The 20,877-nt window shown below is 37.3% G+C and overlaps 1 protein-coding gene across 2 annotated transcripts in view; it reads left to right on the plus strand.

Annotated features, from left to right (window-relative positions):
- The window catches only part of LOC131435963 (5-hydroxytryptamine receptor-like), a 494,311-nt gene that overhangs the window by 271,155 nt on the left and 202,279 nt on the right, over positions 1-20,877 (plus strand). For both annotated transcript variants that reach the window (XM_058604276.1, XM_058604277.1), the window contains exon 4: positions 16,592-17,053. In XM_058604276.1, the coding sequence (XP_058460259.1) occupies positions 16,993-17,053 (61 nt within the window). In that variant the 5' untranslated portion in view covers positions 16,592-16,992. The remainder of the gene's footprint in view (positions 1-16,591; positions 17,054-20,877) is intronic.

Consider the following 20,877-nt stretch of genomic DNA (forward strand, 5'->3'; position numbering starts at 1 on the left):
CCCGCCTGGGTTCGATTCCCAACCTCGCACTTAGGGTCAGAAAGATTTTCTGGTCCAAAGAGGCGAATGACCTAAGATGTTAAAGCCTCTATAATTGAAACAAAAAAAAATTAAAATTATATAAGGGGGGGGGGGGGGGGATAGGTTCTATATGATTAAAAAAAAAATCATTTTTGCGATTTTTTTTAGAACTATCATTCAACAAAATAAACTCAATCGTATTTCACAATACAAACCATCATTCGAGCAACATTTTGTATTTTGTTCGTGGAAACATATTGAGAAATAAGTCGGTGAAGAGGTATTTTTGAGAACGCTTCTTAAAACATAATGATTTGCGGTGTCCATTGCATCTCAGTGCAGACTAATCAGAAGTCAACAAATTAGAGCAGCATGTTTTTTTTTTGGGGTCTAACTCAAACGTTTCTGTTTGAATTTTTTTTAATTTTTGTGAAGTTTTACTGATATTTTACATGTAGAAAGTGTGTGCAAAATTTGAAAAAAATTGGGACAGTAGTTTTTGAATGAAATTTGTTACTCTAGAGAGCCCGTAGGGTCTAACACTTTCGAAAACATTTATTTGGTCTCCTGTATCTTGTTATAATGAAACATTTCAAGAATGTTTTGTCCAATCAATCGAAGCAGAAATCTTGGGGCCTGTGCGCCGAGCTCTTACTTCTTCGCAGTATGAGATAAGCAAAGATAAAGGCCCATAACTTGCTGAGTTTCATTCCGATAGGCTTGAAAATTTCACAGAATATTCTTGAAATGTTCTACTTTAAGTAAATATATCGAAAAAAAAAGATTTTTCAAAAGTGTTTTTCTCTACCCGCCTCTTAATGTTCTGAATGGACTTTATCCGAATTCATGATTTCAGCTCAAACTAAACAATCATAATAAAAATCTGGGTTCTCTGTTTGTTTTCGAAAACGGTTTGAGTGTCGTCCTGGAAAATCCGTCGAACAAAAAACTTTGCAATTTGAAATTCAGCAAAAAAATCGTTGGCAGAAGATAAAGGAGAAATACTCGGAATCAAAATTTTGTTTACCGAAACTAAACAATCTATGACTAGTCCAATTTGGTCATCTTTTTGCCTTTCTCATATAGTAAGGTTATGCAATCACTGTGAAAACCAACTTTTTAACCGAGGCCCGGAGGACCGAATGTCATATACCATTCGACCCAGCTCGACGAACTGAACAAATGTCTGTTTGTGTGTGTATCTGTGTATATAACAAAAATGTGCACTCGATTTTGTCGGAGATGGCTCGACCGATTTTCACAATATTAGATTCAAAAGGAAGGTCTTTTGGTCCCATAGGTTGCTATTGAATTTTACCCGGATCGGACTTCCGGTTCGGAAGTAACGAAGTAAAATGTGTAAAACAATAAAGAAAAAGTGCACTCGATTTTCTCAGAGACCGCTCAACCGATTCTCTTCAATAAAGATTCAAATGAAAGGTCTTATGGTCCTATAGGTTGCTATTGAATTTCATGCGGATCCAACTTCCAGTTCGGGAGTTACGGGGTAAAATGCGCAAAATGAACTAAAAACGTTAGATCGATTTTTCAGAGGCTGCTCATCCAATATTCACCAGCGTAGATTCAAATGAAAGGTCTTTTAACCCCATATAATCAAAACAATTTTCATCCGGATACGTCTTTTGTCTTTTGTTTCACAAGCTTAGATTCAAATGGAAGGTCTTGTGATCCCATACAAAACTTTGTTTGGATATTACTTCCGGTTCCGGAGTTATGGAGTAAAATGCGAAACAAACACTTGAAAATTTTTCTAAACTGGTTTCAAAACTACTCCATTCGATAGTCATTATAAAACGTTTAAATTTTTTTTAAATTTCCTATCGAATCAGAAGTATTTTTTTTTTGAATTTAGATCTTTACTGATCTCGACTTGACATGATCATGATCATACGAAAATCAAAATCACTTAGAGATCAGATCAGTTCTGATTTCGTAATGATAATTTATTCCTTGGTTAAGATCACTTGAAATCAGCAGTGATCGGTGGTTTTCTCAGCCCTAATGATATGACATGTCCATATAAAATACTGTTTATATTTTAACAACGATATTTATTTCATGAATCTCAACATACCGAACATATTTCAAATAGATCATGACGTGTATCAGTAAGTATATTTTGATTATTGAAAGGTATGTGTCCTCACTAATTCACAGCATTTTTTTCAAACAGTTAAGTTAGTTGTTTCAACCCTCGGTTCTGCTAACCGAAAAACAAAAATGACAGTTTAGTTAAAACAACAATAGATTAGTTGTACCAAATTTAAACCAATCGAATTCAGAAAATCAACTAATATTCTGGTTGAAATGGGATCGCGGGTGGTTCCGTGTTGTTCATTTTGCACAGTTTACCCCGTAGCTCCTGAACCGGAAGTCGGATCGAAATGAAATTCAATAGTAACTTATGGGACTACACGGCCTTTTATTAATTAACGATCGGCTGAAAAATTCGTATCGTTTCTATGAGAGGGCGCCACAAGAATTAAATTCATACCATTTTCAGTTGGTACCAACCTTCAAAAGATACGTGTATAAATTTGACAGCTGTCTGATTATTAGTTTGTGAGATATTGCATTTTGAGTGAAGCTACTTTTGTTATTGTGAAAAAATGGAAAAAACCTGTTTTAATCCACCTAGTGGTGTAATGATGCCTTTCTCATATCAATCAAACTATCATATATAATACTGTGGTATTCTTCAAAATATTTTTCTTCGATTCTTAAAAGAATAATCGAAATAGATTTGTTTGACCGTCAACTGATAAAAAATGTCAATTGGAAAAGATTTGAGGTCGATTTAGAAAACTTTTTACGGTTTGTCGCTCTTTTCAGTGATGGTATAAAATTTTTAACACACTTTACCCTATATTTCCGGATCCGGAAGTCGGATCATGATGAAATTCAGGAATTACGTATGGGACCACAGGACCTTTCAATTGAACCTAAGTTTGTGAAAATCGGTCGCGCCATCTATGAGAAAAGTTAGAACACATATTTTCATTTTTTTGCACATTTTACCCCATAAAGTTAGAGTTAAACGTTACAAACACACACACACATACACACACACACACACACATACACACACACAGACATTTTGCGTACTCGACGAACTGAGTCGAATGGTATATGACACTCGGCCCTCCGGGCCTCGGTTCAAAAGTCGGTTTTCACAGTGATTGCATAACCTTTCTATATGAGAAAGGCAAAAAGGAATTTCGTGTGTTGATGAAACACTACTTTTTGATGAAAAAAAGTGCCGCCGATACCAAAAAATGGCTTGATGAGTGTTATCCAGACTCTGCACCGGGCGAAGCAACAATTCGTAAGTGGTTTGCAAAATTTCGTACTGGTCATATGAGCACCGAAGACGATGAACGCAGTGGACGTCCAAAAGAGGCTGTTACCGATGAAAACGTGAAAAAAATCCACAAAATGATTTTCAATGACCGTAAAGTGAAGTTGATCGAGATAGCTGACACCCTAAAGATATCAAAGGAACGTGTTGGACATATTATTAACGAATATTTGGACATGAGAAAGCTTTGTGCAAAATGGGTGCCGCGTGAGCTCACAATCGATCAAAAACAACAACGAAAACCCATGCTGAAATTGAACGAATTGGGCTTCGAATTGCTCCCTCATCCACCGTATTCTCCAGATTTGGCCCCCAGTGACTTTTTCCTGTTCTCAGACCCCAAGAGAATGCTCGCTGGTAAAAAATTTAGAAGCAATGAAGAGGTAATCGCTGAAACTAAGGCCTATTTTGAGGCAAAGGACAAATCGTACTACAAAAATGGTATCGAAAAGTTGAAAGATCGCTATAATCGCTGTATCGCCTCTGATGGCAATTATGTTGAATAATAAAAACGAATTTTGGCAAAAAAATGTGTGTTTCTATTAAACAATACGAACTTTTCAGCCAAACTGTTACGTTTTCAATTCCAAACCGTTAAACCGAGAGTTTATTTAAACCAAATTTATCTGAATAACAACAAAGAAAAGAAATAGTATTCTTATTGAATTCAATAAAATCTTTTGCCAACCAACAAATACCTATTGTTTATTATTTATTATTTGTGGCCCAAATGGCTTCCACTCCGGTTCCGAAGGTTTGGTCGTAAAAGAGTTCGCACAATTTTTATTTTCAGATAGTGCCTAACGATCAAGTTCAAATGTATTATTGTTGATACATTTGACTTCGAGAATGTTGCCGAGCTAGGGATGTAAGCGCTGAACTACTGTGGATTACCCGAACCAATCTGACTAGATTTGTGTTAAAAATCTACCCAAATTCGTGTCTATAATGACAAGAGGACGGCATTATCACACCATCAGGGGGGTTAAGAAGAGGTTTTGCCTTTCTCATATAGAAAGTTTATGCAATCACTTGAAGAACCGACTAGTAAAAATTGACACGGACGACCTAGTGTCATATACCATTCGACTCAGTGCATCGAGCTGAGCAATGTTCACTAGGTTTCTCGGAGATGGCTGAACCGATTACGACAAACTTAGATCCAAATGAAAGGTCTTACGGTCCCGTACGGAATTCCTGAATTCCATCTGGATCCGACTTTCGGAGTTATGGGGTAAAGTGTGTTCAATGTTGTACACCGTCACTTAAACCGGCGGAACAAAACACGTAAAAAATTCTGTAAACTAGTCTCAAAACTATACCAATCGATAGCCATCATCAGTATGCAACTAAACAAACCGATTCCGGCTATCCTGATTCCCGGTAATGTATTCCAAAATAGATTTCACTCACTTTTCTCAGCTATGCACAGTGGGTAGAAACCCCAGGAAACCCGTAAATAAATCGGAAACCATGGAAAAAGGCAACAAACAAGAGTGTTCTCATGTAAAAAAAATCCAAGAAATTCAATGGAATGGTTTTTAATGGCCGCACGAATTGCCATCCTGCTCGATTTACCCCAAATGCCCAGCAGTTTTAGGGTTTTCTGCAGTATTTGTTCTGTAACTTGAAAAGAAATCGAGTGCGGTCTACTGAAATAGCTTGATTTTATGTAAAAATGTCTGGAGAATCGAATGGAAGAGTGTACACTGGCCGCACGAAACGTTTTGGTGGTTATTTTACCCCATTTCCTTCATTTCATGATATCTTATTGTAAATCGGTCTTAAATCATGATAAAACTTATTGGAAGTTTACTAAATCTAGCTTATCTTATAGAAAAAAGTCTGTAGTACCGAATGGAAGAACCTACACTGGCCGCACGAAACGTTCTGCTGACTATTTTACCCCACTTCTTCAATTCATGATATCTTATTGTAAATCGTCCTTAAATCTCGGTAAAATAGTCATCAAAACGTTTCGTGCGGCCAGTGTATGTTCTTCCATTCGGTTCTACAGACTTTTCTACATAAGATATGCTGGATTTAGTAAACTTTCGATTAGTTTTACCGAGATTTAAAAATGATTTACAATAAGATATCATGAAACGGAGGAAATGGGGTAAAATAGCCACCAAAACGTTTTGTGCGGCCAGTGTGGGTTCTTCTAATCAATTCTCCAGACTTTTTGACATCCAGAATACCGCACTCGACTTCTTTTCAAGAAACCCAAAAACTGTTGCACATTTGGGGTAAAACGAGCACGATTGCGCTTCGTGCGGCCATTGTAAACCATTCCATTTAATTCCTTGGACACTTTTACATAAGAAACGCTTTAGTTTGTTGACCTATCTCAATTAGTTCATGAGTTACAGAATTCTTTGCGGGTTTTCATAGATTTTTCCCACTGTGCGATGGTTTGACCGATTTTCACAAACTCTCACTCTCGGCGAAACAAAAAACCGTAAAAAAAATTCTAAACTGAACTCAAAACCGTTATTCGCAATCTTAGGGTCAAATAAAAGGTCTTATGGTCCTACCAAAAACTACTGCATATTTTCGGATACAACAAAAAATTAAATCGTCGTTCAGAGTACGACGGAAAAATCGTATAAAATCTTTCAAATTTGAATAAAAACTAGTCGAATTTGTACGTCATGTTAGTAGCCGTACGAACCGACTTCGATTATACCGGTTCTCAGGTTCCAGTGCTGGAAGTACATGTTATAATAGTGAGCCTACTTCGTTTTCTAATGGATGGCCTAACCGATCAGTGAACTGTTTAATTCTCTATATTATACTAGTTAATGCACAAACAATCCCTTGGTTTCTTTCAAAAATCGAATAGATACATTTTGAATAGAATACCACAGTATTATATATGAGAAAGGCATCATTACAGCACTAGGTGGATTAAAACAGATTTTTCTCTGATGTGATCATTAAATTACTTCAAGTAACATAAATCGCTTCCTGTTTTCTGAAATTTAATGCTGCTGTCATTTGGACAATGTTGTCTAATTTTCGGTACACATACTACCTAACCATTTGTCTTTGACAACTGTTTAAGTTATAAAACATGTGCCGTTGCCTAGCAATAAACACACTCACATCAGTATAGGGACCGTGCACGATAACAAGTAGCGCCATTAGTGGCGAATAGGCGAAAAAGCTCTACCATAGCTTTACACTGTTAACATATGTTCACGCTGAATAAAATAGTCTAAAACCCGTTTTAATACAACATAGTGGGGTAATGATCCTTTTTTCACATCAATCATATTCTCATATATAATACTGTGGTATACTATTAGAATATTTCTCTCCGATTCTTAAAATAAACCAAAGAGATTGTTTGTGCATTAAATAGTATAACCTACAGAATGAATCAGTTCTCTGACATCGATGAAAAAACGAAGTGAGTTCCACTATTGTAGGTATTTCGGGCACTAGAACCCGAGAACGTATAATCGAAGTTGGTTCGTATGGCCATCAACTAACATGATTTTAATTGCAACCGAAAATATGCTTAATTTTTGGTAGGAGCATAAGATCATTCATTTGAACCTAAGATTAGTAATACCGGACTAAGTGTAAAAGTAAGTGAGATCCTTTCTTGAGTGTATGACTATTATCTGCCGTCGATATTCGAGACCCGGGCATACTTTCGAGATCAATTTAGAAAACTTTTTACTTTTTTCGTTTCGACTCTTCAAGTGACGTTACATAATTTTTAACACACTTTACCCTATCATTCCGGAACCGAAAGTCGGATCCGGATGAAATTCAAGAATTCCGTGTACAACCATGAGACCTTTCATTTGGATCTAAGTTGGTCAATATCGATGAAGTCATTTTTAAGAAACACACACACACACAGATAGATTGCTCAGCTCGACGAACTGAGTGGAAAGGCATATGACACTTGGCCAATTTTTACTAGCCGATTTTCAAGTGATTGTATAACCTTTCTATATGAGAAAGGCAAAACAGTTCAGCGTTTCAATAAAATGATTATTTGTTGTTAGCTTCGTGACTCGTATTTTCAATATACGTCAAACTGGCTACTCATGAGATTGCTAGCATTTTCACGATCACAATTTATTTTCTTCCTCCATTCTAAGAGTATGGACCATCCTGCGAATTATTTGAACTTTTAGTTAAAATTTGACAGTCGGACAGTTATTTTGTATCGAGTAGTTAAATTTATCTAAAACTGTAGCCTATTTCAAAGTTTGACGGATGGAAAGTTATTTGGGCCTATTTTGCTCTGAAAATAAAGTAATAGCAAGTGGTGTAATAATTGCAATTCAGCGAAAGTAAGAATAATTTTGAGATATACTTCATTTAAAAAATATTTAAACTTTTTATTGGGGTATTTTCTTTGAGTGAAAGTATAAAAAGAAATTACACAGAAGCAATTTTTACAAAAGGTCTGAAATTTGAATGATTTAGCAAGATATTTTTCAGTGTTTCCGGTCAAGTCGATTGAAAAATCATTTAATGTGCTGAGAATATCGTTTGAGTGTTTGAGTTTGAGTTAATATAACAAATATTATACACAAATCCAACTGCAATGACAGAAAATGACGTGGCCGTATTTAGATACAGAATGAATAATTCGATTCAAAATTTAATAGCCAGTCGATGTTGAACAATCGTTCGCACCACACGCGAATAGTTCCATAGGGTTCGGAAAAAAATCCGCAGAGAAAATACGCTAGAAAGAATTTTCAAACTCAGTTTACAAGTTTTGCTATGGTAGCATTATTTTTTCCACTCGCCGCCTCGTGCGCTGTCGTCGCCGGGCACTAAACCACGCCCTCGTGCACGGTCCCTATAGTGACACACGGCTTTATGGACTACTCTTCTACGCCGAGTGACTTTTAGTGAGTCAATTTTACGCCACGATGCCGGCAGCCCGCCCGTGCTCGTGACATGCCATGGAAATTTATACGAAAACTTTTCAAATTTCCACATCGGAATTCCGCTCGAACCGCCACCGTTCGAAGCAAACAAAAAAAAAACAACAACAAGCTTTGCCTGCTTCGATTCGTAATCCAACACAGCAAGCGCTTCAGCTATCGCGTCGTCACGCAACCAATCGAAGTGTGGCTCACGTGGGAGTCGGCAGACTGGTTGCTTTGATTACAGGTGTTCCCTAGAACATATTCTCCACCGGATATGTTTTTTATATGTATTCGGTGGAACCGGAAGTATATTTATCGAAGTGTGGTGGTGTCGATAAGCACCGTCAAGCGACGACTCTCGGGCGGAAAATGTGAGTGAACTGTAAATGATGGCCCGTACGGTACCTTTGCGCCATTCTAGCCAAGCAATTCCTTTCTTCCGGAACCACATCCTTGCGGTAAAGACGGAAACAGAGTGAACGCGAATCGCGACGCGATGGAGTTTTGACAACGACGTACGAGGCAGCTTTGAGCCATACAAAAACGTCGCGCAAACATCGCTAGCGCTCACTCTGCTTGTTGCCCGCCCCAAACAGGATGTAGTTCCGGAAACACGGAATTGCCGTGGTAGAGTAAGTAAATTATTGCCGAAAAAGCAACTACGTGAAGCGTAATTTGTCGTTTCACATTCTGAACCAGGGGAAGACAAAAACTAATTATTAACCCATACTGTTCAGTTAATTGTGCTTAAGGATCAAGTGTAACTGCTCGGAATGTAGGAGCAATTATAAACTTGGTTGGTATGAGCTCAAGGAAAAATATGAGCTATAAGGTAACCGTACGCTTAGTCATCTCAGTTCACATATTTACCATCTCTAACAGATGAATGTACTTAAAGAATAAGGTTAGAGCCAGCACATTCGAATCGGATTTTCATGCAGCTCCCACAGAAATATAGAATTTTTTTTCACATCACTTTCCCGTACTTACTTTGTGTTTCCAGGAATGCTTGTGCTACAACGAATCATTGAATGTGTCACATTTAATTAAACAAACCACCCACCCTCGAAAGCTCAGCTACTTCACTTCCACACTAGCTGTTGTAATTGGATCATTTGTATTACTCTGCTACAGACGAACTAGTGAAAAGTAAATGAAATTGCTAGCAAAATTGTTGAGTTTCTGTTGTATGTTATTACATGTAATAACGGAGCCCGGTGACACTTCCCAGAATCGGTATAGAATCAGACACCGATGTGCAAAGGAACGAAACCATCATCAGCTCACATCTGATACTTGGAAGTTTTGCAGACGATATTGACTAGATTGAAACGGAGAAAGATACTTTCAAGAACTATTTCGTGAGTTATTATTTACGCTGTAGTTTAAAATTTCATAATTTGACGCCATGTTTGAGGTGCTCAGTACACTTCCGAAACAATAAACAAAATTCACCGTTTTCTGCCAGAACGACGATATCGAAAAGAACAAACCTCACGAACGAATGACAATGGAGCTAAGAAATACAATTACAGTGCATTTTAAGCAGTGTAAAATTCGACCTTTGGCATAAGAACTTGAAACATTGCTTGAGAAGCACTTTGATCTAAAGAGAGTGCATTTGCTGTAACTGAATAAAACGAGTAGTGTTGCATGTACTCATTTCTAGCAGAAGTGCAAAAGCAATTAAATTCACTAACAAAGTTTGTTGGTATCCTGAATGGTGTACGCACAAAATATGTGATTTTTACAAGTGACTCAATTCCACATAGGATACAATTCATAAAGACCTAATTTGTTTACTTGTAATGACATCATTTTGGATTAGAATGAATTTTACTGGCCTCGACCAGTCAAGCAAATATGAGCAACTGTGACTCAGTCGATTGATGGACACACTTTGTAATCCAATGATTCTCGGTTCAAGTCGTTCCACTATTAGCTTTTTGTTTCTCTTGTTTATTTGATTGAATTCGCGGTATGGTATTTTCAAATCACGCATTATTACACGTTTTTGCACGTAAATGGGCGTGAACTTCGACACTCCATTTATGTGCATAAGATTTAAAAAAAATCACAAGATTGTTTTCAAACAGTGTGTGTTGGACAGAGCCGTAGTGTACATTTCTGGCGTCCGAGGCAAACTCAAAAATAATCGCCCCATCCAATTTTTAACAAACACCATGAAGACGAACACACATTATTTCATTTTTGTGTAAGGTTATCTCAAGGAATATTTTCACTTTTTAAGTAAATATTTGTAGCTCCTTTGAGTGTTTCGTCATAAATCCCGAATTGAAACTGTAAACGCCACAAAAGCATTATAAAAACCATTTTAAGATCTTATTGCAGCCACAGGAACAAAAGAATACGACCACCATCGACAAGTACCCACGTCATCTGGACAATCCCTATGTAAGATTCATCCCATCAGCCACTGCCGACTAAAACTGGAGACCGAAACCCCCAGAGCGAAAGGAAGAACCAGTATACCCCTGCGTTAAATTTATTTCGAAATGGTTCAAAATTCAAGAAAGTTTCAAAACCTGTTTTACGTTCAACATTAAAATTCCATAGTAATAAAAAATAAGATTTTTTTACGACTGAACCTGAGTTCATGAACTGGATTTTGGACACGATTTCTGAACTTGGATTAAGGGCATGGGTTCTGGGAATGAATTCTAGATTTGAATTCAGGTTCAGAATCCAGTTCCAGAATTTGGGTTTAGAATCTAGGTTCCAGATTTCGTTCCCAGAACCCAGGTTTAAATTTTAAATGCAGAATTCAGGTTCATAATCCACGTCCAAATTTCATATCCAGAATCCTAGTACTGGTCGAAAATCTAGAACTCATGTCCAAAATACAGTTCGCAGGTCCCGAATGCTGGTCCAGATTCCAGGTTCAAAATCCAAAGTCCAGCAATCAGATGCAGAATCCAGGTTTTGAATTAAAGTTCAGAAGTGAAGTCCAGAACCCCGGATTCTAGAATCCAAGTTCAAAATCCAGTTCCTGATTCAGAAGCCAGGCCCAAAATTTATTTACAAAATCCAATTTAAGAACAGATTTAGAATTCATGTCCAGAGTTCAGACACAGAATACAATTGTAGAATTCTAGTCTAGAATCCAGGTGCCGAAACCAGATCCAGATTCATTTCAAAGATCTAGAATTTAAGTCCAAAATCCATTTCCAGAATCCAGGTTTAGAATCAATGGATCCTGGAAATTAATTCTGGAATTGAATTGTCGGTCTGAGTTTTGAAAGCGGAATTCTGGAAATGAATTATAAACCTGAGCCCCAATTTTGAACTCTCGACTTACTTCTGGATTCTGGACTTGGATTTTGGGCTTGGATTCTGGACCTGAATTCTAAACTCGAAACGAATTCTGCTTCGAAACAGAATTCTGGACCTAAATTCTGAATCTTGATTCTGGAAATGAATTTTGAACCTGAATTTTAGATTCTGCACTAGAATTATAGAATTTGATTCTGTAGCTGAATTATAAATTTGTATTCTAGTTCTGGGAATGAATTCTGGACCTTAGTTCTGAGTTTTTATTTAGGACCTGGTTTCTGCATTTGATTCCTGGACATGAATTATGGACCTGAATTGGGAGTGTGGCTTCTGGACCAGTATTCTAGGACTGTATTCTGTATCTGAATTCTGGACATGAATTTTAGTTCTGTATTCTGGAGTAGGATTCTTAAATGAATTCTGGGTTAGGATCTGAATTTTAAACTTGAATTCTGGTTCTAGCGACTAGATTCAGGACCTGGTTTCTGCATCTGATTTCTGGATCTGTGATGGAGACCTGGGTTTTGGAAAAATATTATAGAACTGGATTCTGGACATTAAATCAGGAGCTGAATCTTGGACACAAATCTTAGATTCTGCACCAGTACTTGGATTCTGGAAATGTATTTTGAACATGAATTCTGGAACTGGATTCCGGACACGAATTATGAAATTGGGCTCTGCACTTGGACTCTGCGCTTGTAAATGAATTCTGGATCTCAATTCTGAACATTAACTCTGGTTTAAAATTTTGGGTCTGAATTCTACACGTACACTTTGGATCTGCCTTCTGGGCCTATATTCTTAACTAAACTTTGAAGAGAAACTCTGATCCTGGATCCTGAATCTTGATTCTAAACCTGGATTCTGGAAATGTATTTTGGACTTGAATTCTAGATCTTTGAAATGAATCTGGATCTGGTTTCGGCACCTGGATTCTAGACTAGAATTCTACAACTGTATTCTGTGTCTGAACTCTGGACATGAATTCTAAATCTATTCTTAAATTGGACTTTGTAAATAAATTTTGGGCCTGGATTCTGAATTAGGAACTGGATTTTGAACTTGGGTTCTAGAATCCGGGGTTCTGGACTTCACTTCTGAACTTTAATTCAAAACCTGGATTCTGCATCTGATTGCTGGACTTTGGATTTTGAACCTGGAATCTGGACCAGCATTCGGGACCTGCGTTCTGGATCTGAATAATAGAACTGTATTTTGGACATGAATTCTAGATTTTCGACCAGTACTAGGATTCTGGATATGAATTTTGGACGTGGATTATGAACCTGAATTCTGCATCTAAAATATAAACCTGGGTTCTGGGAACGAAATCTGGAACCTAGATTCTAAACCCAAATTCTGGAACTGGATTCCAGATTCCAGAGCTGAAATCTGAACTAGGACCAAAAGTTTTAGAAAATAATTTTTCGTTATTTTCGATTCTCATACTACCGAAAATTTGATCGAAAATAGCCTAAATTTTTTTTCTAATTACAGAGGTTTTAACCTGAAGGTCATTCGCCTCTTTGGGCCAGAAAAGCTTTCTGACCCTATGTGCGAGGGTTGGGAATCGAACCCAGATGGGCTGCGTGAAAGACATCGACTATCCCACCACGCTATATCCGTGTCCCAGAATAGGTAAACATATTTCCGATGGTATAGAGTTAAAATGATTATGTTAAACAATTTTGGCTCATCCTAGAAAGGCGAACCAGAGTAAAAAAACACGTTTCCCAGAAAAAAATCGCTCCTGCTGTCGAGATATGAAAGTCGTGCGATTGTTTCTTGTGGTCTAAAACATTTAATTGTTTCCTCGACTGTTCACCAAAATTTTTACGAATTTTATCTTAGAACGGTTTTCATGCCAAATGTCTTAGAATTTGAAACTTCAGGAGCTAGAAATAAAAAAAAAATTCCTGAATGGAAATCTAAAATTTCAAAATTTATTTTAAAAAAACTCGACTCTAAAACTCATGAAATTTTTGAGGTTGAAGAAATGTAATAGAATTGCATGAAACATCACTAGATATCTCGAAAATAATTTGAAGAAATTAACACTGGAAATTTTGAGGTCTCAGAAATCGAAATATTTTTTCACGGCAAATGTCTTGGAATTGCATAAAACGTCGAGATCTAGTGTCATATAAAACATGTTTTTCTTTAAATCGATTCTCTGGAACTTAAACATTTTTGAGATATCCGAAATCGAAAATTCTATTTTTTTATACCAATGTCTTCAAAATACCTTAAACTTCGAGTTTTAGTGTTATCTCAAATTTTTTTTTTAATCGGCTCTGGAATTCCAAAATCGAATTTTTTTCGCCGAGTGTCTTAAAATTTCATAAAATGTTGAGATCTGGTGTTACCTCGACTTATTTAGCATCGAAAAAAAAATTTACTATCTCGGAGATCTCAAAACTCCCAGCGCTCAGCATCTCGAATGGAAAATATCAGAAGAACTTCCAAAAATATCATTGCCTCTCATGAAAGACAAAAATTTCATTAAAACCCACAGAAACCTGATGAGCATGGAATCCTTTTTCACGGAACAACCGAACCGCACAGAATGCTAGTCGATTTAATACTAATTTAAATTGTGGCAAGGGGCACAGTTCAAATGATCGCGTCCATTCTATGCGAACTGTTAAGAGATTTAATGCATACGAAATTGTCGTTTTATTTAGGGGCAGCAATGAGTACGGCTTGGTAAAGATGAAAAATTATACATTATTCGTTGTTTATTAAAGTTTCGACAACCAATGATCTCAAATATATAGTTTTATCTCTTCGAATCGATGCGACCAGACCACTGTTTGCACTTTTTTCGTATTTTGAATTCGCATTCCTGTATAGAATTCAAAGAGTAGTCCTACGTCAAAACGTGCGATATCAGTTCAGTGAACAGTAGTACAGATATCTGCGCACTTGCACATTTGATTAAAAGTCTATTCCCAGTGCCGACGGAGCGAAAAACTCGGCGAGGAATATCGGTGGCAACCAAATGCATTTTATGCCGGATCAGGCATTCCAATACCTGGAACCTTTTATAACATCTATTTTTTTTTTTGCTTTTTAGGAGGTTCGCAAGTTTGCTATCTGAGAATTAGATCTTTGGTACGTCCAAGTTCACAACCACAATCGAGAAGAGAGCATCTCTTGCTCATGAAAAATAATTTTACGGTCGTCACTGAATGGCGGTTCTGTATTCTAAATGACTGTGAAATTGCATTTTCATGTTTATCAATGATAATGATTAAGACGGCATCTCGTCGGATTTTTGTAGCAGTATAGTACTAATCTGAAACTTAATCTAGTTTAAATAGTTTTCCCGAAAAAAAACCTCATGAAATTAATTTTTCATAAAGAATTGTACTTTTTTTTCAATTCCATAATGTTTTTTAAGAAAATTTGGAGACTCTCACTAATACTAGCTTACCGCTCCAGGCACTCAACCTAGTTTTACAAAATTTTGCTCCAGCTGTCAGTTATTGTTTACACACAGATTGGTATATTTGAATTTGTTTTTGTTAGGGAATATTTTTACAAAAATGTGCGACAAGGATGACATCCTTGTCAGTTTCACATGTAATGGCTCTAGTAAAATGTTCACGGACTGCTATATTTCGTGTCAAGGGATCAGTTGGACTCCCAACAGTATCAAGAAAACCTGGAAGTGGTCGGAAGCGATCTGTGAGTTCAAAAGTTTCCAATCCCAATTTATATTTAAATTTTTATAAAGAGCCTCAAGTCCATACGGACTTGATTCTTGATTAACCTAAAAAGTGTTAAAACCTCGTTTTGATTTCCTTGGTTTCCGTACTTACTGCCAATCCTAACTTTTCTTCTAGCAGTGAAACAATATTTATATTTATTAACCTTAATTTTCGCTAGGACAAATAACCACCTTTACGTTTCGTCTTAGGCTCGTCAGTGCATAACAGTTTATGTTGAACTGTTCTGTCGCCTGCAGTTCAACACAAACCGCTAGACAGACGTAAATTTATTTCTATTAGCAATACATTTATGATTAGAACCAAAGTGCTAAGTCCTTCCTGACGTGCTGAACGAAGCCTAAGGTTAGTCCTTAAATGAACATCTGAATTGGCCAGCATTATCCGAAACTTGTTTTCGTCGGTTCATGTTAAGCTTCAGGTGGCATAACAGTTGAACAAAAAATGTTATTCACTGACGAGTTTAAGACGAATCGTAAAAATATTGAATATTTGTATTGTTGACTATAATTTCCATCAGTTGCTTGTGGAAATCGAGGTAGGAAATCATGTTCTTTGTTCAAGATAGACTTTCTGTACGTCAACTAAATGACGCCATTCTGAAAACTTGGTGAACTTGATTATCATTACGAAATGTAGTAACAATTTCATTTCAGGGTTTTGACATTATATCCGGTAAACTATTCGGTGTTTGGATTTTTGATACAAACCAAAAACATTAACTAATGAAAATCATCACTCGTTGTTGAATCTAATTATCTAATCAACACTATTTAGAACCCGTCCTGTCATGTTGCTATGGAACCGGCGACCAAACTCATCAGAAAATCAAAATTCCACTCAGCACCAATTTATGCAGGAATTTCTCGGTTCGTCTTCACCATTCTGACCGCACAAACCGCATACTAAATTGGCCCCTTTGATGTTAATGATTGGAGTGATATGTCAATAAATTGAATCAAATCGAAAGCAAACCAACCGATCCGTGCTGATTCGTCGAACCGTGAAAAGCTTTCTCAAAGTCTACACCAATTTCACTTACCACTAATCAAAATGTACAGGAACTTTCCCGGCACACTCAATCACCCTTGCCGCGGGATCCCGCGGCCAATAGGCACCCATCCAGTCCTTCAGTGTGCGCATCCGGTTTCCGATATCAATTACCATTAGGATAAATCGACGAACATGAATCCCGTTTTTACACCTATGCGATGTATCTCTAACGGAGCCATTTTTATTTGTTTCTCCTTTTGCAGGTATCCCCCCACCGGTGTGCCGCACGACCGGATCGTCCCGTAGACTCCGCGTGTTAGTTTCCAGCAGCGTGTAACTCCAGCCATGACCATCAGCGCCATCAATCAACAGTGGCCGGAAAGTTACCGTTCGTTCGTCCTGGTCGTCTTGGTCGTCTTGGTCGCCATCGTCACCATCTGCACAATCGTCTTTGCTGGCAGTATCGGCTCCTTGGTTGTGGCTGCAAATATCCTCCGAGCCAGTTGTTTGCCCTCCTCCAGCGTAGCCGTCGCCCTTGCCTTTGCCGCCTCCATCACCACCGGCAGTATCGACATAACGGGCATCAGCATCGATGGCAGCAGCAGAAGCTAACTCACCAGATTCATAGCCGGGCAGGGCAGTAAAACTCCTATAGGATCAAATCATGAATTTCCACAAGGCCCCACCGCCCAGCCTAGGAACCTCCCCGCTTACTAAGCCGAACGGTAAGTGGTTCGATTCCAGTGGAATTCCAGGCACGGAACGCGGCCTGGTCCTGGTGGGGTGAGTACGCATCAATGATTATCGAGTTGTAAGTAGCTTGGTTCGTTGGTTGGTTGGTTGGTCGGTTTACTGGTCCGTCGTCGTAAAACCCAGCAAGTGAACCTGACAGCGCGAGGCCGTGTTCCGCCGTGCAATGAATTGAGTGTGGGTAAATTAACTCCACAATTTGGGCCGGTTCGGCAATGAATGCCTTCGTCTCGGATGTGCTCTCGATGAAAGCGATGTCAACGCAACATTTCTACACTTTTTGTCGGGTAGTAAAATCGCAAACAAGGTCAAACGAGTAGCAAACAAACAAGGCTTTCCGTGCACGCGAATCGCCTTCGACACGCAATAACCAGTAGTGAAATAAGGTGTCCTTGCTGTGATGAATCCCCGATCGGGTGGAGGTGATAAAAATGGAATAAAATGCCTTTTTCGTTGATGAGTTATGGGGCGTGAAGTTGTGCCTAATAAAATTCGAAGCAAAACATGATCCAGGATTTTTTTCCTCATTTTGAAGGTAAAAAAGCAAACTCTTGGCATTACATTCCTTTTGTGGAATTTGGCATTTCTGTTTCAACAGACTTCGCAGCCGATTCATAGCATACATAATCATTTCACGGCTAGTACTACGACCCTACTGACACTAAGCAACCTTCCAGGTCAAAACTCAAACATTCGACAACTGGTTTGTAAAACCAGCGCCCTATGCATTGAACCACCAACCCGGGTTCATTTTTAAGGTTGTAATCTGATATTTTATGGGTGAGTTATGTCAGAGACATAACTGGATGACGTGAATACGAATAAAACTGACACGCTTATTTCACACTTCCGAATATTTGTTAGTTGATCGATTGTGTGAATTGTGAAAGCTTTCACCTTCTTCACTACTAGAATTCGAAACGATGCACCTAAACTAAATGGCGGATTAGACAAATTTCGCACTAAATCGTATTCCGAGTTGGCAGCACCCTCACAGATTTTAAGGGAACTCGCTGTGTATGAAGACTTTGTCACAAAAAAAAACACTTTGCATACTTCGTTTTTTTTTAAATGATCTAGACTGTCTTTTGAAAAGGGCCAAACTTTTTTTACCATTTTTTTATCAAATGGCTGTACTGACATATCCTACAAAAAAGTAGTTTTCACAAAATGTTGATAATTTTTATTATTAAAAACCTTTTCTAATCCACCTAGTGGTGTAATGATGCCTTGCTCATATTACTTATATTTTCAAAAATATCACTAGAAGATTCAGTGAAGATTTTTTTCAATCTTGAATAAAATAAGAAACATAACCTTTTCAATTTGTAAACAGTTATGTCAAGTTTATAAAAAAATTCTTTATTTTGCCTCGTCGCACTAAATGATTAAATACACTTTACCCTATAGTTCTGGAACCGGAAGTCGGACCCGGATGAAATTAAACAGCAGACTATCTCATAGGAACTTTTGTTTGAGCCTGATTGTGGAAATCGATCAAATCATCTCTTAAAAAATTGAGTGAGTCTCGTTTTAAACTTTATGACCACTATTTCCGGTACTTCTGCAATCGGGAACTTGGAACCAGTATAGCTGAAGTCGGTTCGTTTAGTAAGTAACTAATATAGCCTACAAATTGATTCAGTTTTAAGCCAAATCTAGAAAAGTTTTGTTCATTTTTACGTTGTCGCTCTAAATGACGGTGTGAAATTCAATAGCAACCTCTGGGACTACGACATTTTTTATTTTATGAGTGACATTATTTGACACATACTCACGCACATACACGCACAGACACATATATTGCTCAGCTCGATGAACTGTGTCGAATGATATAGAACACTTAGCCCTTGGGACCAATTTTCACTTTTCAATTTTTCGAGAGATTGCACAAACTTTCTATATGAGAAAGACAATAAGTGTACTTTTATAGGAAAGCATCGTTATCATGATCTTGTAATAACACTAACAAGTAGGTACAAATTGAATAAAAGAATTAATAATTTACATTTTTTTCATTTAAAAAATATAGATTTCAAGTTGGCAACCTTGCATGCCATACGAAATTGAACAAAGCACGCTGCGAACGGAGCAATGCCGCACGTATCGTCGCGTACTAGTTTTGCATCGTCATTTTGAATGACGATTTGAATGTTTTGACACTCATCGCCCTTTAATTTAGGAACCGGAAGTCGGATCAGGATGAAATTGCACAGTGAATTTTAAGACAATGACAGCTCTAATTTAAACCAAGATTCGTTAAACCATTGCTGAGAAATCGAAGTAAGTTCCGTTTTTGGAGATTTTCTTCATTATTATCGGTTCTATCGGAAGTGGAAACCGAGGACTAGTAGTCCCAAAGTAGTTTTAAATATTCATTAACTAACAAGATCTGCCAACTAGATGAATTTATCAGTAAGTTTTATAGAAATGTGCACGTCGTTCCGCCATCTCTTGTGAAAAAAATATTAATGAAATTGAAAATTTTTACTAATCGCACTTCATTACCGGAACCGGAAGTTGGCTCTGGATCAACTTTTCGAAGACTTTTTAAAGAATTTCAAGACCTTTTATTTGCTTCTTAGTTTGGGAATATCGGTTATGCAATTGCCAAGAAAATTGAGTGCGCATTTTTAATAAATTTGCAAATATTTGCTTGTATTTCCGGAACCGGAAGTCAGATCCAAATGAAATTCAGAAAAATTGTATGAGGCCATAAGACCTTTCATTTGAAAAATCGGTCACGCCATCTCTGAGAAAATTAAGTGACATTATTTGTCACATACATACATACACACACAGACATTTTGTGATCTCGACGGACTAAGTCGAATGGTATATGACACTCGGCCCAACGGACTTCGATTGTGAAGTTGGTTTTCACAACGATTGCATAGCCTTTCTATATGAGAAAGGCAATAATTCTAATCAGTTCCTACACTGCAAAACGTGATTAATCCACCTAGCAGTGAGATGTTACCTTTTTTTATCAATCCGCATGTGTTTTTTGCATGGATATTTTTAGGTGTTTTAGTTTAGTAGTTAGTCATGAGCATTATTTTAATTATCGTCGTTTTAAACGGCAAATTGAGATTTTAATCACTCATTACCCTGTCATGTCGAAACTGCAAATCGTATCGAATTTCAATCTTAACGTGTGACAATCGATTGAACATTCCATGAGATGTTGAAGTAAGTTCCACTTTAGAGTTTTTCGTCATTATTTAATAGCATAGCCCAAAATGATTCGAATTGCCTTAAATTAATACGCCAAACAATTTACATCTTCTATATCGGTATGAATTTTAAAAACTCATCATCTGTAATTCCAGAATCGGATAAAGTTCACCAATTTTGTATGGGACCTTAAGTCCTTTGATTTGAATTTTTGTGTTTGTAGTTCGATTTGGCCTTTTTGAGAAAATGATTGAGCTTTGAGTAACGATTCGATACTGAAACCTGATTTCTAAAATCAGTGTAGCCGAAATCAGTTAAATTCACCTGAGGAGTCTGTAGACATCTTTGAGAAATTGCAGTGTGAATTAAAATTTGGGGGTACATTCCGAATTCAAAAACGAATACCGCTTAAGCTGAAATAAATTTATTTGGTAATCGACTATCCAAATCTGAAAATCCGATAAACCTGATTAATTTAGGTGAAATGGACATTTTTATACTAATCACCCTGTATCTCCAAAACCGGAAGTCGGATCTGACTAAAAAGTAAGATGTTTTATAGGGTTTTAAGACTTCTCATTTGAATCATAGATGATTTCCTAGATTCCATTTGAATCTAAAT

The sequence above is a fragment of the Malaya genurostris genome, chromosome 3 (genome assembly GCF_030247185.1).
Source record: "Malaya genurostris strain Urasoe2022 chromosome 3, Malgen_1.1, whole genome shotgun sequence".
NCBI lineage: Eukaryota > Metazoa > Arthropoda > Insecta > Diptera > Culicidae > Malaya > Malaya genurostris.